Below are 17,716 nucleotides of genomic sequence, written 5' to 3'. Positions count from 1 at the left end.
GAGAGATGGAGAAAGAAAGAGGGAGGGAGGGAGAGAGAGAGAGAAAGAAGGAAAGAAGGAGGGAAGGAGAGAGAAGGAAGGAAAGAGTGATGGAGGGACAGCAGGGCCAGATCCTACACCACAATAGAAATGTGTATTCCAGAGTTTAACAAATCAGCAGATAAAGATACCCCAAACACCTGGTGTTAGCGTTTCAATCATCCCAGCACCATGGTTGTTGTGGTGTCAAGATGATTGAAGCGCATTATTACTATTTGTCACGGAACATCCCTCACTTCGCTTGAGTGCTTCCGTCAGTATACCGCTTCCTAAGTTCTGGAACACGAGTCCAATGGATCCGGCTATAGGAACCCCCAAGAACTAGACAACACCAGTCTTGGAGTACATCAGGACTAACTCTTTATTTGAGATCTCACACACATTTATACAGCAGGCTGACTCAAAGCTAACCTAATTAACATGAGCTAATTTACTAAAAAAAATTTACCCAGACCAGATGACAGACTTGTGGGCATCGAGCTTCACACAGTAGTATAAACACAATAGCTGGAGCTAATTACAATTAATACAAAGAACAATCTCCCCCTTCCTCAGCCTAGACTGTTCGTCTCTTAGCCAGTGCTGGTGGCTAATGTGATCAGCTCATTCAATTAACACACATTACCATAAACATCAACACAGGGTTAATTAGAACAAACAACAATGAGTTGAATACCCTTAGAACCTAGACTAAACTTATTTACATTAAACACATTATAGCTGACATCAGACAGGTGAGTGGAGTTGATGACATTAGCATCTTCTCACAGTATGAGCCCCAAGAGTATGTCTCAGTCACTATTGCTACTATGGCAAATACAGGGTCCCCAGAGTCTGTGTGTTTTGGGGGGACATGGAGCTGAATCCAAAGTAACACCAACCCCAGGGTCCCCAGGCATACAGCTCACAGAGAGCACCATTCCCCCAAATGCCAGGGCCCATAATCTGTTGGCAAGAGGCTAGCGTTCAGTCCCCTCCAATAGCCTCTGTCTCGGGTGAGTCTGTCACACTATTATTACATTGTAATATAGAATGAAATCATTCAACTCACCATAATCCAGAATCAGTGGGACAGTACCTTAAGCAACAGTCAGTGGTGGACTGGCTTGGTGGGCCAGTGCTGTGATGGAAAAACCTTCATGTGTTCCTGAATGTCACTAGGATGAGGGAGGCCAGCATGTGCAGAGCCGGATGGACAGTGTGGAGCCTCGATGGGATCCCCAATGGTGTGTGGCGGAATCACACGGCAACCAGGAAGCAAAGGGAGGACTGAGAGGCAGCCAGAGCAATCACCGACCTGAGCAAGTGGATGGGAACACCAGAACGTGACATCATACGATCGAGGAACGCAGGTCCAAAATGAAGCTTGGAGCACAACAGGTGGAGAGTAAGCTCCCTCTCTATTCTCCTCAGCTTACTCTCCACCTGTTGTGCTCCAAGCTCCATTTTGTACCTGCGTTCCTCGATCGTATGACATCACGTTCGGGTGTTCCCGTCCACTTGCTCCGGTCGGTGGTTGCTCTGGCTGCCTCTCAGTCCCCCCTTTGCTGCCTGGTTGCCGCGTGATTCTGCCACACACCATTGGGGATCCCATCGAGGCTCCACACTCTCCATCCGGCTCTGCACATGCTGGCTTCCCACTTCCTAGTGACATCCAGGAACACATGAAGGTTTTGCCATCACAGCACTGCCCCACTAAGCCAGTCCACCACCGACTGTTGCTTAAGGTACTGTCACAGTGAGGAGCACGCTTTGCAGTAGTTCCATCTATGCAAGGAGATGTCTGGGTAATTTTTCATCCAATCACATGTTATTATTAAATCGACACGTTTTTTCCTCATTGAACATTTTTATTATTTGACTGTTTGTCCTTTCAAGACTGTCCCGATCAGCGCTTTCAATTGTGGTTGCTCCTGAATGTTCCTCCTTACATCCAGTGTACCCAGCAGAGCCCCTCCCTACATCTGGTGCCCCCAGCGGAGCCCGTGTCCCCAGCGGAGTCTGTCCTTACATCCGGTGTCCCCAGAAGAGCCCCTCCTTACATCCAGTGTCCCCAGCGGAGCCCCTCCTTACATCCGGTGTCCCCAGCGGAGCCCCTCCTTACATCCGGTGTCCCCAGCGGAGCCCCTCCTTACATCCGGTGTCCCCAGCGGAGCCCCTCCTTACATCCGGTGTCCCAAGCGGAGCCCCTCCTTACATCCAGTGTCCCAAGTGGAGCCCCTCCTTACATCTATCAGGTATACCAGAGCAGCGGTATCTCCACTGCCATTACAGAAGAGAGGCCGAGGGGGAACAAAACAGAGGCAGAGCTGGCCGTGTGAGCTGCGGCGTCACCCATCCCCTGGCCCTTTCCATAACAGGTCACAGAGACTGGCAGCGGGGCCGGGGGGTGAGTGGCGCCGCAGCTCAATTTCTATTGTAGCCCCACTCGACCAGCCTACTTCTTCTGGTCTTCTTGACCTCTATCGGCCGGTGGCATGGATAGATTATATATATATATATATGGAAAACTTGGCAAGTATGCTATCATAAACAAGTACTGGCTGTGTTATTACCTTTGAGGGACACTTCCCGAATGCAGAGGAAAAGCTATTCACTGATAGCAGAGGATTGTGGGACTGTGAGGGGGTTAGCTCGGCAGCGGGTGTGTGTGACCCCCTGGATGAAACCCGTAGAGGATTGGGGTACCTCCCTAATGGCAAACATCAAATAGGGTATTAGATAGTCCCAAAGTCCCAATTTTTTTCCATCTCTATCCACCACCTTCTTTAACATTTGTTTTAGGGTTTTGTTGAAGCTTTCAACCAACCCATCTGTTTGGGGGTGATACACAGACATACATAATTGTGTCACTTTGAATAACTTGCATAGTTCTTTCATAACCCGGGACATAAAGGGTGTACCTTGGTTCGTAAGCAGTTCCTTACAAATACTCACGTGGCTAAAAACAAGAGATAGCTCTTTGGCTATGGTTTTGGCCGAGGTATTTCGAAGAGGAATCGCTTCCGGATAACGGGTGGCATAGTCCAATCTAACCAAAATGTACTGATGCCCCCTAGTGGACTTAATTATTGGACCTACCAAATCCATTGTGATCCTCTCAAAAGGGACCTCACTGATAGAAAGAGGTACCAGCGGGTTAAGGAAATGTGGCATAGGTCCCGACTTCTGACACACAGGGCAGGAGGAACAATAATTTTCTGTTTCCTTCATGACCCCAGGCCAATAGAATCTCTGCAATACTCTCCCTCTCTGGTTTTCTCTGTCCCCAGATGACCTCCAAGAATGTGCCCATGGGCCATAGACGGCATGTTTTCACCTGAGGATGTTGGCTCCTCCCCAGTTTTTCGAGTTTCCCCCGCCAATACCGACAAGGGAAATTCTGGAGAGTCCTCACCACTCTCAGAGGAATTCTGGTCATCATCTTCCTGGTCTATAAGGGCACCAGCGGGGGGCTCAGGACAATCCCAGAGTTCCCAGAACTTTGCAAATTCCCTTCCCACAATGGCATCATGTGGTAAGTGAGACACTAACCCCACCTGATGAGAGAGGTTACCTTTGTGGGTCTTAAAAAAACACTGAAGTTACAAGATACTCTTGGGTGTCCCCATGCACACAAATAACAGCCACCTTGTTATTCCCAGAGACCTCTGTAGTAACTAATTCAGCTTTTCTCAATGTCACCAGGTTCCCTGAATCCAGCAACACATCAACATTTCTACCATTAATACACATTTTACATAAATGTTTCTCAGGTCCCCGAATGGCAGTGCGTGCAACTGTCGCAAACAGCAACTGACGTCTGTCCCTTATAAAGTCACATTGCATAGGTTCATCCACAACTGGGCAATTGGCTGCAATATGTCCCTCTTGCTGGCAACGGTAGCAAATAATCTTTTTCGCTGCCTGTTGCGGCCTGGGCTTCCCGGGCTGCTCCCGCCAGACATTAGGTTGAACCCCCACCCTCTCACTCTCTCCACCCTCACCCCTTGCAGTTTCTGGGTCTCCATGGCTTACCCACTTTTGGATGGCAGTAGTAAGAACTCTCAGGAAACAATCCATAACAACATGTTCCACAAAGTTTGGTGCGGTCAAAGTCTCCGGCTGCTGCCACTTCCTGCTCAGGTGAATGAGATCATACATTTGACACCTGGGGGGGGGGTTTCCAAGCCAGAAAGTCCAGTTATGTACATGCTGAGCCCGGACGGCCAGGGTGACACCCAGCCATGCCAATATTTCAGTTTTTAGCACCACATAGTCTTTTGCTTGGTCAGGCTCTAGGTCATAATAGGCTTTCTGCGATTCCCCCGTTAACAGAGGGGCCACAAGTCCAGCCCACTGCTCCTTAGGCCACTTTTCCCTTTCGGCAGTCCTTTCAAATGTGGTCAAAAACACCTCCGGATCATCCTCTCCAGTCATTTTTGTCAGTAAACGGCTCACACTAAAGGATGCGGTATTAGTGGAACCACTTGCCTCACTGGTCTGCTGACGTTGCTGCATTAATGTCTCCATTTGTTGTTGGAGTCTCTGCTCTTGCTTTTGTAACAGGTCTATGAAGCGGGCCTCAGATTTCTGCTGGGCTTGTTGCTGAGCTTGCAGACTCTGCAGGTGAGCTTGCTGCTGAGCTTCCAGACTTTTGCTGGTGAGCTTTCTGCTGAGCTTCCAGACTCTGCTGCAAAGTTGCATTTGTCTGCTGTTGGGCTGCGAGGCTCTTTAGAAAACCCGCATTTGTCTGCTGCTGATTTGCATTTGCTAGAGCCAGCTGTCTCAGTATCTACTCCATGCTGGCCTTAAAAAAAAAAAAAAAAAAAACTGCCCCTGCTTCTCCACCAACTGGTGAGGGGGTTAGCTCGGCAGTGGGTGTGTGTGACCCCCTGGATGGGTTCACCACACAAAATCAGGCACAGCAGACAGCATTGCAGGTGAAAAAAAACAAAAGGTGCGGTTTATTTATGCTATATGCAGTGAAAAATATAACAACAAAACAAAAAGAAACATGAAAAGAAATCCTGGTCAGTTTGACCACTTACTACACATGTAGATTCCCTAGCTAACAACTGGGTGCAGCCTTGTGCTGCCCCAGTCCCTATCTCTCTTTTAGAAGTTTGCCACACAGGCATTAACTCACCGCACAGGACAGATTCCACACTCCCCAGTCTACGCACACAGAACTGGTTCCAGGATGGAGCATCTCCCTAAGCATTCTAGGGTTTTTTGTATAGGTCTTAATGAGCCCACTTACTTCAGCTGGGCTCATTAACTCTTCCCCTGCAGGACCCCCAGCACTCCCCCTAGTGGTATAAGTCAGCATAAAGCCTGAACCTAGGGCATACATATTTTCCATCCTGGATGCAACCGGGTGATTTTACCTGCCTGCAGGGACATATAGTACAGTCACAGACATCCCAACCTGCCAAAACTAATTTCAGGGAGGTGGTAAACTCATTTCAGGGAGGTGGCACGGCCCCCCCCCCTCCCCACCTTGATTTAACACAACTAGAGGATAATCAAATGAAATGGAACTAGTATACACAGGCAGGCTCGGACTGGCCATAGGGCAGACCGGGGGCGCCCGCTCCGTGGCCTGTTGATGATCAGGCCGCACAGCGGGAGATAAGTGGCGCCCACGGCCTGGACAGGGTTAACACAGGCCGCGGCCGCCGCTCACCTACCGCTATGCGGCCGTGCCTGTGTCATCTCCAGGCTCCGGCGCGACTTAGTTAGTGGCTGATTGGCTGAGCGGCTGAGCTGTGTGTCTCTCTCACACACAGGTCAGCCAACGCTGACAGTTCCACTGCCTGCTCGGATACTGCTCCTCCTCTTCCCGCCCCTCTACTCCTGTGCCTGCCCCGCCCATGCCCCTGCGTCCGCCCCGCCCACACTTCCCCGGGGAGATGTGAAGGAAGATTTAACTCAAGATTAAAAGCTGCAGGAAACCTGCTCCTGAGCCTCATCCTGGGGTGAGTAAGCTCACCCTCTCTCCTGCCTTCCAGTCCAGTGTATAGATATAAAACAAATTTAAGGGGTGTTCTGTGGACTCGGATGCAAGAGGGGGGCTTTGGTGAGCAGAGACCCCCTTAAATCAGGGTTCCCCTTTACATCAGCGTTTACAGAGCTCCCCCTTACAGCAAGTGGGGGCTCAGTGCGGACTCTAAAGTAAGGGGAACCTCTGTGCAGACTCTGATGTAAGGGACCTCTGTGCAGACTCTGATGTAAGGGGGACCTCTTTGCGGACTCTGATGTAAGGGACCCCTGTGCGGACTCTGACGTAAGGGGGCTCAGTGCCGACTCTGATGTAAGGGGGCTCAGTGCCGACTCTGATGTAAGGGGGCTCAGTGCCGACTCTGATGTAAGGGGGCTCAGTGCCGACTCTGATGTAAGGGGGCTCAGTGCCGACTCTGATGTAAGGGGGCTCAGTGCGGACTCTGATGTAAGGGAGGTCTGTGCGGACTCTGATGTAAGGGAGGTCTGTGCGGACTCTGATGTAAGGGAGGTCTGTGCGGACTCTGATGTAAGGAAGCAGGGGGCGGGAGGAACTGGTAATCTGCAAGGACACTGTAATATAAAGGGGACTGCACTTTAAAGGGGCACTGTAAACAGTGCAGTCCCCTTTATGTTTATATCAGTGTACCTGCACATTACAGCATGGAGGACCGACACCCCCCCCCCCACCGGTCCATGGAAAAATTGGCTGCTCAGTCTAAAATGCCCGGGCCTATTTTTTGTCCCAGTCTGGGCCTGTACACAGGTTTATTTCTTCAGATATCAAAGGAACACTCTAACCACCATGACCACTTCAATGATTTTAAGTGGTCAAGGTGGTAGGAGTCAGTATATGGGATGGCATGAAGACGCTAAGGTGGTCTAATGATCAGCTTCTGTTTAACAGGGAGGGCTACACTGAGATCAAAATTTGACCAATCCCTGCTAAACGGAATTTAAATCTGTGTGTACCCAGCTTTACCTAATTCCTTGCTTCAGCTGGCTTCTTCCAGCGCTGACTGGTTCCCCACAGCGCCTGTGTATGTTTTACTGACTATGGTCACACCCCGGCCCCCTTATCATACCATACAGGGTTAATGTTCCTGGAAACAGGTAAGTGAAAGAGTCTATTCTCCCCCTTCCTTCCCTCCCCCCTACACACACTTCAAGATTGCTTTTTTGTTTTGTTTTTCCTGGAGTTGGGCTGTATTATGGCACCACATCCTTTGCTGTTATTGCTCAAATTCATGAATATGTTAGGAATATACTAGGACTTTCCAGGTGCTACAGAGATATTCTACACACACATATATTAAAAAGAACGATTTTGTGAAATGCATCCACCTGAGAAGTTCCAGTATATTCCTAACATATTCAGGAATTTTACTTTCAATTTCACCATACCTGTCCTGCTGAGGTACAGGACAAGTTTACAGCACACATTTGTACAGTGTGGGAGGCAGAACAATTGGGACTCACAGGAGAAGAATGCAGTCTGTCATCCAGCCTGTTATCTTGCCTTGGGGAGAGCTCCGGTGACTGTGTTGTCCTGCTTGCTCTCCCTGGGGCGGTACTCTGGTGCTGACAGGAACACAAGACAGGCAGAGATCGAGCTTCTCCTTTCTGGACATTCTTCTGCAATACTCACAAGCCACTCCTCCTTATCCATGGACCCTAAGGGGACGGGGTGTCTTATCTGAACAGTAGCATGTCCAGGCTTCTAGGGTGACACTCTCCTCCTCCCTCGCTCGCTCAGCCCTGTGACAGCTCAGTGTCCAGTCCGCACCAGTTGTCAGTGCTGACATTTCACATCCTCCCTCCAGCTAGCTCCTCTCCATGCCAAAAATTCAGAGCTTCTCCAGAGCCAATGATAGAGGAGAGGTGTGGATTGAAAGCAGAGGAACCAACCAGGATCGGAACATTTCACCAGAGCAGACAGCCTGACACCGCCCCACCCTGTACACTCACTCAGGTTCGGCCCTTCCAGGTTATTGCAAGGCAATCGCGGGTGTCTGTGAGCCCCTCCTGAAATGCGGGAGTCTCCCGCACCTCGCGGGAGACTTGGGATGTCTGCAGTCACCTGGATTTATCCTAGACTTAATATTGTTTGAAACTACAGTGCTGAAAGACTAAATTAATTCTGGGCAAGCAGATAAATTGGACTCTCCTGGGCGGGCTTGCTCTCCTGGGACAGGGGCTTCAGAGCTGTAAGAGCGGGAGGCTGTCACTCTGGGTGCTGTTGGCTGGCAGAGTGGTTTCAAAGAGACAGTTCCATATCGATTTCCAGTTCCACTCTTCTGTAGACTTCTTGAAGAGCTTCCAGACACTTTGCAGCGGTGCAGTCCCGTTTATCATGCTTTAGACCCCATTCACACAGGGACGACTTGTCAGGCGACCTAGTCGCCTGACAAGTCGCCTCCCGTTCTGTACTATGGAGCCGTTCTAAGGGGAGCGACGCAAGTCGCTCCGACTTAGAAAAAGGTTCCTGTACGACTTTGGGGGCGACTTGGGGCGACTTGCATAGACTTCTATGCAGAAGTCGTTTTGCAAGTCGCCCGGCCATTCGTTTGCAGGTCGCCTCGCTGAGGCGACCGGCAAGTCGTGTTGCCCCTGTGTGAATGGGGTCTAAGGTGCTTGATGACATTGGAAGCAGGTGCTTGCAAACTTTGAATTATTCTCTGTCTTTTTAAAGCATCTGCTACTTTCCATTTTTCCACTATCTGCACTGCTTGGTTTATCGAGGTATCTAGGTGCAGCCAACAGTGGACTACAGTTATCTGGCACTGCAGATTTACCCTCTGCCTTCTTAGACTGTCTCTGTATTCCCCTAGTGCTGGGCTCAGATTACATACATAATACTCCTAAACCAAGCAGAGAGCATTGTGGGGACTGTAGTATCCTTAACATACATCCTTGATCTGCAGAACTATCCATGAACTACACCCCCCAGCAAGCCATCTGCTCCAGGGAGAGAACTCTGGTAGATGTTATAAAAGGATCGGCAGACCAGGCCCAAGCTCTCTTGCTTCCCAGGTTCCATCAAGTAAACACCCCTTTTGCTGTTGTGCGAGAGGACTGCAACCTACCACGCGGCAACACGGCACCCCCAGCTCCGACCCAGGTGGGTCAGACACCACTTGCTACACAAAGGGCACCTCCACAGCACCGCTGTAAATAGTGGGACCAGACGACTCACTGTTCCAGCAGCCAGACCGCCATCTCAGCCTGTTTGCATAAGGAAGAATTGACTTGGATCGCTCTTCAGGAAGTTCCTACACTGTTTTCCAGATTGGTGAGAGGACACCTGCCTTCAAACTCAATACCAGGCACTAGCCTAGTCCACAGGACACTGTATACAGACACCTTTTTCCCTGGATTACCCTAAGGCAGTGATGGCGAACCTATGGCACACGTACCACAGCTGGCACGTAGGGCCCTCTCTGTGGGCACACAAGCTAATTCCCTGTATCGCTAACCGGGTCACATGACTTTTAGCCGGGCCACCTGTGATTGGTGCACTGAGACAGCCACTGACACAGTCGTAGCATAGTAGGCCAGAGCCTGCCTGATGAAGGGTAGGAGGGGGAAGTGCACATGGGTCTTTCACCTCAGAAGTGTTCAAAGTATGTACAGTGGGGAGAGGAGCGCTGGAGAGAGGAGCACCAACTGCAGCATGGAGCTCTCCTCCACCTGGGGAAGCCACTGCAAGTGCTGAGGACACTTCAGAGGACTCCACTGCGGGGAAAGAGAGCCAAGAAGGGGCAACTGGGGGGACTGGAGACTAATGGAGAAGGTAGAGGGGGGCGAGGAGGGGAGTGAAGGAGACACCAACAGGACAAGACAGGGGCTGAAAGATGAACTGTCAGAGGTGAGCGCAAGGACAAATAGGAAGTTCTATACCAGGAAGAGGAGGACAGGGAGACGTGTGCCCGGGGTGTCAGACCATGACAACTGTAATATGTACTGTCAAAGCTGCACCAGAGATGGACAGAGTGCTGGGAGAGGTGAGAAAGGACTGAGCTGTGCTTATAGACTGTCCTACCAGAGAGTGCAGCACAGAGTGCTCACTGCTGCCCCTGGAGAATGGGGATTACTGGGGTCTCAGAGCGAGGTGCACAGGTGAGAGGGGAGGGCGAGGACTCCTAGAGGGGCAATTACTGTAGCAGACCCTGTGTGATTTCTCCTCCCGGGGATCAGACATATGGTTGGGTGAGCGGAGTTCTGTCCTCCAATCCCCCCTTCCTCTGGACTAAGGATGGACCGAACAACCCCCTGTTAGATTCGCACCAGGAAAGTTCAAAACCGACTAATGAACCCCCTGGAACTCTATGTGACCCAAACATGAAAATTCAAAAGTGCCCATTTTGAAGGCTTAAAGGCAAGTAATTGGGAATACAAAGAAAAGCCTGGAGCAACAGCATGCAATGCTGTAGGCAAAGGGCGAACATGACAGTGGGAACAGGGTAAGGGTTAATGTTTGAGGATTATGGTGGAGCCGAGGGGGAGGGAGAATTAGGGGAGGGGACATTTAAAAGGGCTTCCCGCTCTGGGAGGGATAGCAGAAGATCGTGGAAAGTTCAGGGAGCAGGTCAGTGCCACACCATGTCTGACTTAGAAGGGCTCATGTCCCAGTTAAGGGAAGAAGCGGCGGTGCGGGGGGCGGAATGGCTGCAGGAGACCATCTCAGCAGCGATCCGGGCTCCCAGCGCGCCAGCTAGTGAGGGAGAGAGAGGCAGTCACAGAGCGCGCCGCTCCCGACCGCCTGAGCGGTTCTCACCGGACCGCGTTACTAATTCACAGCGGCACCCGGGTAACATGGTGCAAAATGTACAGGGGGGCCCACCAGCGAAACGATCGGCGGGAAGAGAGCGGGTCAGCGGGCGGGCGGCCCCGACAGGACAGGAGAGGATCCCAGCAGGAGGACGGACAGGAGATAGGCCCAATAGTGGCAGACGCGCGGGGAGCGCAAGCCCCGCCCCCAGGAAGACGGCGGTGAGCTCCGCCATCGCTGCCAATGCAACGCCTGCAGTTGTCCCTGGGCCTTCCAGCACTTCGGCAGGGGACAGGCAGGATAGAGGGAGGAACAGGACTGGATTACTACCAACCAGAGCGGAGGCCGGCAGGACTGCGGTAGCCCACACCGGTCCTGGGAAGGCTGTCCGGAAGTCAACGGGCGGATTCGCTGCGCGGAGGAAGGAAAGGATGGCGGGTAGTGCGGCAGCCGCGGTCAACGTCCCGGGCGGGCCAGTATCTGATGCGGAAGAAGACGCGGGTCGGAGCGAGGGAGAAGAGATGTCCGGATCGGAAGAGGAGACGGCCCAGCTGCACAGGAGGATGGGGCCAGGAGAAAGCAGACGGTCGGCTGATGGGGCGACACCTATGCAGCCCGGTGAGTTAACACATGATACTGCAAATGCTAGTTTAAATAATGCAACAGTGTCAGGAGCTGGGGTTGGAAGTTCGGTGGAAAGTAGGGTAGGAACTGACAAGGGGGGAGGTGCTCCGGGATTTTTGGGTTTTTTGACAGGAATTAAGGAGCTTGTGCAGAGGCTGGAGGCAGCAGAGAAGCCGGCGGGGGGGCCAATAGCTGCATGGGTACCGCAGACGGAAAAGGAATTAGATAACGCAGGGCGGGGGGCCATACCTACAGTTGCAGCCGATGTCGCGGTGCCGGCGCAGGAGGCCGTGGCGAGCGTAGCAGCGCAGGGGAAGGACAAGGCGGCGCAGTCAGGGGAGGCTGCGGCGAGAAAAGATATTGTTAGGTTGGCGGACGCAGCCCGCTGCGAGGTGTACGTCTGCTACGAAGGACCGTTGGGGGCTCACCTGAAACAGGAGGTTCGGGAAAAATTATGGAAGGGTGAGTATGTTGAAATATTTTCATTACTGCCCTTGGAAAAATTCAACCTCGATAGAGTCAAGCCGGATGATTCCAAAAAGGAAGACGAGGAAAAGAGGAGGTATAGGCTGATACCTCGGACATTTACGAATTGGTTGCAAGCGTTTGCAATCATGGCTAGTGTGATAGGGGAAAAACAGCCGGAACATTGTTCGGCGCTTTTCTGCTATCAGGACGCAATCGGGGAAGCGTATAGAGTATATGGGGGTACGGCATGGTTGAGGTACGACGAACAGTTCAGGCAGCGGAGAGCAGTGCGCCCGGAACTACGTTGGGACCACAAGGACATCAGTCTGTGGATGCGTTTGATGACGACGGCGAGGGCACCGAATCCGTTTTTTCAGGGGGGAGCCGGTGGACCGTCAACCCAGGGACATGCGGCTGGAAACAAAAAAGGGGTCTGTTGGCAGTACAATTCCGGGGTTTGCAGGTTCGGAGGATCATGTAAGTTTAAACACGAATGCTCCGGCTGCGGGGGAACACATCCGTCATCCAGGTGTTTTAAGCAAGGAAAAGGTCGTCAGGGAGAAGCTGGGAACAAAAGGGAGGACTCCGGTGATGGTGGAAAGGATGCGACCGTTTCTCGGTAAGTACCCTGACAGGCAAGCTGCACGGCTATTAGAAGAAGGTTTTACGGTAGGATTTAGGATTCCATGCAATCTAGCAGCTGTCCCCCCAGTACCCAAAAATTTAAAGTCAGCCTTGCAACATCCGGAAGTGGTTTTGGAAAAACTACAGAAGGAGGTTGCATTGGGTAGAATGAGCGGACCTTTTCCAGTGGCGCCAGTGGCGGATTTGGTGGTATCACCTCTAGGGGTGGTGCCCAAAAAAGAGCCCAATAAGTTTAGGCTCATTCACCACTTATCCTTCCCAAAAGGGGGATCCGTGAATGATGCCATTGACCAAGAAGCGTGCTCAGTGACGTATACGTCGTTTGACGCTGCGGTGAGGTGGGTGCGCCACTACGGAAAAGGGGCGTTGATGGCAAAGGCAGACGTGGAATCAGCTTTTCGACTCCTGCCAGTGCACCCCGAGAGCTTTCGGTTACTGGGGTGTCATTGGAATGGGGGATTTTACGTTGATCAATGCCTACCGATGGGTTGTTCGGTATCGTGTGCGCTGTTCGAACAATTCAGCTCCTTTGTAGAGTGGGTAGTAAGGGATGTATCCGGAGTGAATTCGCTAATTCACTACTTGGATGATTTTTTATGCATTGGCCCGGCGGATTCTAGAGTCTGTGCAGTGCTACTAGCGTCACTACAGCACATAGCAGAAAAATTTGGCATTCCATTAGCAGCCGATAAGACGGAGGGACCCTGCTCGGTCATCACGTTCTTAGGTATTGTATTAGATTCGGATGCGATGGAATGCAGATTGCCTGAGGAGAAATTGGAAGATTTGCGGAAGGAAGTGGCAGGTTTGATAGGTCTGAAAAAGGTACAACTGAGACGGTTACAATCGGTTTTGGGCAAGCTGAATTTTGCTTGTCGCATATTACCGATGGGGAGAGAGTTTAGTCGCCGGCTGGCGGCCAGCACGAGTGGGATCAAATCCCCAACTCATTTTGTTCGTTTAGTTAAAACACATAGGGAAGATCTCAGGGTCTGGAATACCTTTCTGGAATCCTTTAACGGTAGGGCAATGTGGATGTCGGGTCCAGTCAGCAATTTTGACTTGGAACTATTCACTGATGCCGCTGGATCAACAGGTTTTGGGGCGTTCTTTCAAGGGCGATGGAGCGCTGGTCCATGGCCTCAATCGTGGGTACAAGAGGGTTCACGAAGAACCTGGTATTGCTGGAACTGTTTCCAGTGGTACTGGCAGTTGAGTTATGGGGCGCATCGTTCAGGGATCTGAAAGTGCGTTTTCATGGGGACAACATGGGGGTGGTGCAAGTGATAAACAGGGTCACGGCGTCATCTCCGCCGGTGATTAGGTTGCTGCAACACTTAGTGTTAAGATGCTTACAACTGAATGTCTTCATTCATGCTGTTCACTTACCGGGGGTGGAAAACGTAATTGCTGATGCGTTGTCTCGCTTCCAGTGGGACAGGTTCAGAGAGTTGGCGCCGGAAGCGGAGCAACAGGGGGTGCCTTGTCCAGACTGGCTGTGGGAGATTGCACTGGAGTCGTCGAGGGATGGATTAAGCGGTCGGTAAGTGGGGCTACTTGGGCAGCATACAATAGGGTTTGGCAGGAATGGATGTCCTTTGGGCGAGCGTTGAGGGAGGAACTTGTAGGGCAAGGAGTGCGTTCGCTATTACTGTATTATCTGGCAAGAAAATTTAACGAGGGTGCGTCGGTATCTGTGATCAGTATACAGCTAGCTGGTTTAGCTTTCCTTTTTAAGCTACAAGGGCAGCCCGACTTCACCAAGGACTTTTGGGTGAGACAGGCGTTGAAAGGTTATCGGAGGGCGGCGGTTCAGCGCGATTCAAGGAGACCAGTAACTTTCGAGATACTGGGGGGTATTGTGGAACAATTGAGGGGGGTCTGTTCGTCTGATTACGAAGTTAGCTTGTTTAAGGTAGCTTTTGTATTAGCATTTTTTGGGGCATTCAGGATAGGGGAGTTGGTTAGCCCTTCAAAAACAGTGCAAGGAGGAGTTGGTTGTAAAGAGGTTACACTTGAGGAGGACGGGGTATCGATATTCCTACGGAAGTCGAAGACAGATCAGGAGGGGAGAGGCAGGATGGTGCGAGTTTATTCCATCCTGGGATCCCCTCAGTGCCCAGTGGGTGCAGTACGGGAATTTTTGAAAGTGAGGCCGGACTGTCAGGGCCCTTTATTGATACATGCAAATGGAGATATGTTATCGCGTTTTCAGTTTATTGCTGTTTTTAGAAAATGTTTGCTTGGGCTGGGACTTGAGGAGCGGGAATTTTCATCACATTCATTCCGGATAGGTGCCGCAACAGAGGCGGCCAGATTGGGTATGGAGGTGGAAACAATAAAACGGATTGGGCGGTGGGAGTCTAACAGATTTCAATCTTATGTGCGACCTCAACTAGCGGTAAGATTGTAAGGAGTTAGGTTGTTTTTGTGGTTTTATGGCCGGTGGGACAGTAGTTAACTGGTCAATGTTGAGCATGGTTTGTTTTCTTTTAATTTCAGGTGCAGCTCCAAGAGTGGTCTGGATTATGGGCCATTCTTATGTGTGTTGGGGGGCTCGGAGGGGAGACGCCCGACCTGAGGGTAGGCAGTTAGGTTTTGATAGACGGGAAGTGTACTTAAAATGGTTTGGTATACCGGGGATGTTGTGGGGCAGGTTGGTTCAGGAGGTACAACGTTATGCAAACAGGGAGGGCCCTCCGGATGTGCGGGTAATACATGTGGGCGGCAATGATCTTGGTATTCGCTCAATGATAGACATTACGCGAGACATTAAATTTGACGTCTGGCGCTTAGGGAAGGAATTTCCAAAAATGATCATTGTCTGGTCGGACATGGTTGCACGCATGTGTTGGAGAATGGCCAGGTCAGTGGAGGGGGTGAATAGAGCTAGGAAGAAGATTAATAGGGAAGTGAGTAAATTTGTGGTTAGTTGTGGAGGGTTGGCAATCAGGCATATGGAACTGGAATTCGAGACATGGAGGTACTTAAGACGAGATGGGGTACATCTTAATGAGGTGGGGACGGATTTGTGGGCTTTGGGCATACAAGACGGTATACAGCGAGCTATTCGGGTGTGGAGGAGCACCCAAGAGTAAGGTATTACTATTGGGATGCTTTGGCGGGCGTTGGTCTGGGCAAGGGAAGGAAGATGGCTAAAAGTAAGAGTGGGGATCCAACGTTGATATGGGTCCGGAGGTTTTTTGGTTCCCGGTTAGCCGGGAAGTGATATGGGGCACTGCAGTCACGGCAGTCTCTGAGCCAGCTTGTCGGCTTGAGGCCTATTGGAGATTTTTGGTTTAGGGCTGCAGTGCTATAGTTGTTATGGCCATCAGATGGATTTGCTAAAGCTATTGCTCAGACCAACGTTCTTTTTGATCCAGGTTGCATAACAGATGTTTGTTTTTCTTGATGACGGAAGTTTTATATTTTTGATAATATAATTTTATGTTAAGTTAATAAAGTAGGCTGCTACGGCCTTTGTTTTATACTCCAGAAGCTGGTGTGGTCTCATTATTGGGAATAGGAGTATAATGGTTGGGTAATGTTTAATAGACATCTGTTATCCAATAGTCAAGAAAAGCCTGGAGCAACAGCATGCAATGCTGTAGGCAAAGGGCGAACATGACAGTGGGAACAGGGTAAGGGTTAATGTTTGAGGATTATGGTGGAGCCGAGGGGGAGGGAGAATTAGGGGAGGGGACATTTAAAAGGGCTTCCCGCTCTGGGAGGGATAGCAGAAGATCGTGGAAAGTTCCCGCCCACCCTCCCTAGTAATAAGATATGTTATTGTCGTTGGGTTTGTGGTTTTTCTTTTGTCAACAGGTGAAAGAAGAGAGATTGTCGTGGCAGTGGCGGGCGTTGGTCTGGGCAAGGGAAGGAAGATGGCTAAAAGTAAGAGTGGGGATCCAACGTTGATATGGGTCCGGAGGTTTTTTGGTTCCCGGTTAGCCGGGAAGTGATATGGGGCACTGCAGTCACGGCAGTCTCTGAGCCAGCTTGTCGGCTTGAGGCCTATTGGAGATTTTTGGTTTAGGGCTGCAGTGCTATAGTTGTTATGGCCATCAGATGGATTTGCTAAAGCTATTGCTCAGACCAACGTTCTTTTTGATCCAGGTTGCATAACAGATGTTTGTTTTTCTTGATGACGGAAGTTTTATATTTTTGATAATATAATTTTATGTTAAGTTAATAAAGTAGGCTGCTACGGCCTTTGTTTTATACTCCAGAAGCTGGTGTGGTCTCATTATTGGGAATAGGAGTATAATGGTTGGGTAATGTTTAATAGACATCTGTTATCCAATAGTCATGATTATGGGGATCTGGGTACTGCCCTGGGGGACATGTATCAATGAAAAATGACATTTTCCCTGCAAGCTTATTTTGTAAACAACGGCTTGGGAAGCCAGTCTGTATGATGAGGCCACAATGTAGTGCAAGGGGAAAAAGATTAGAGATTTTTGGATGAATTCTGATGTCTCTACCACAGACTTTGGATTTCTACTTCTGTAACGTGTGCAGAAAAATTGTTCTTTGGGTGTCGGTGGTGCCTTCACACTGTAACCCTATAGAAGTAATCATGATGAAAGCAAGAATTGGCCTTGCTGTCAAAAATTGTAATGATATGCACCTGTCAAACAGGTGCAGAAAAATTGGTCTTTGGGTGTTTAGTGTGCCCATGAAACCTACACCAAAAACATTTTTCCAGATGAAATCAACACCCACAACACTAGGCAGCCTAGAAGTCCTGCAGAAATTCCACATCCCAAAACACTAAGGCCCCTTTCACACGGGACGGATCCGTGTTGATCCGCCCCGTGTTTATCCGCTGCTCAGCGGGGATCGCTCCGCTTTCCCCAGCTGAGCAGGCAGATGACAGGGAGGGACCCGCACACTGTGCAGGGACCGCCCTGTCAGATCTCCGCTCTCCCCTATGGGGGATCGGAGGAACACGGACCGTCTGTCCGTGTTCCTCCGATCCGCTCTGCAGACGGATAGAAAAATAGGATTTTCTTCCGTCCGCAGAATCGGACGAGAGCGGAGGCGGACAACATCGGGTGTGAGCGGATGTACATCCGCTGACACCCGCTATCCCATAGGGATGCATGTATGTCCGTATTTCATCCGAAAACGGATGGATGAAATACGGACATACGGTCCGCACGTGTGAAAGGGGCCTTAATCGGC

General features: G+C 50.6%; 2 protein-coding genes across 3 annotated transcripts in view; both read left to right on the top strand.

Annotated features, from left to right (window-relative positions):
• SLC23A1 (solute carrier family 23 member 1) overlaps window positions 1-17,716 on the top strand; it is a 1,686,654-nt gene that overhangs the window by 749,589 nt on the left and 919,349 nt on the right. The gene's annotated exons all lie outside the window — the stretch shown is intronic.
• LOC141132409 (uncharacterized) lies at window positions 10,425-15,253 on the top strand. Its single transcript, XM_073620755.1, has 2 exons — window positions 10,425-11,410; window positions 13,963-15,253. The coding sequence occupies exons 1-2, from the start codon at window positions 10,495-10,497 to the stop codon at window positions 14,940-14,942; spliced, it is 1,896 nt and encodes a 631-aa protein (XP_073476856.1). The 5' UTR covers window positions 10,425-10,494; the 3' UTR covers window positions 14,943-15,253.

Source organism: Aquarana catesbeiana, linkage group LG03, assembly GCF_042186555.1.
Source record: "Aquarana catesbeiana isolate 2022-GZ linkage group LG03, ASM4218655v1, whole genome shotgun sequence".
In the NCBI taxonomy this organism is placed as follows: Eukaryota; Metazoa; Chordata; class Amphibia; order Anura; family Ranidae; genus Aquarana; species Aquarana catesbeiana.
This window is presented reverse-complemented; position numbering and strand designations above follow the sequence as displayed.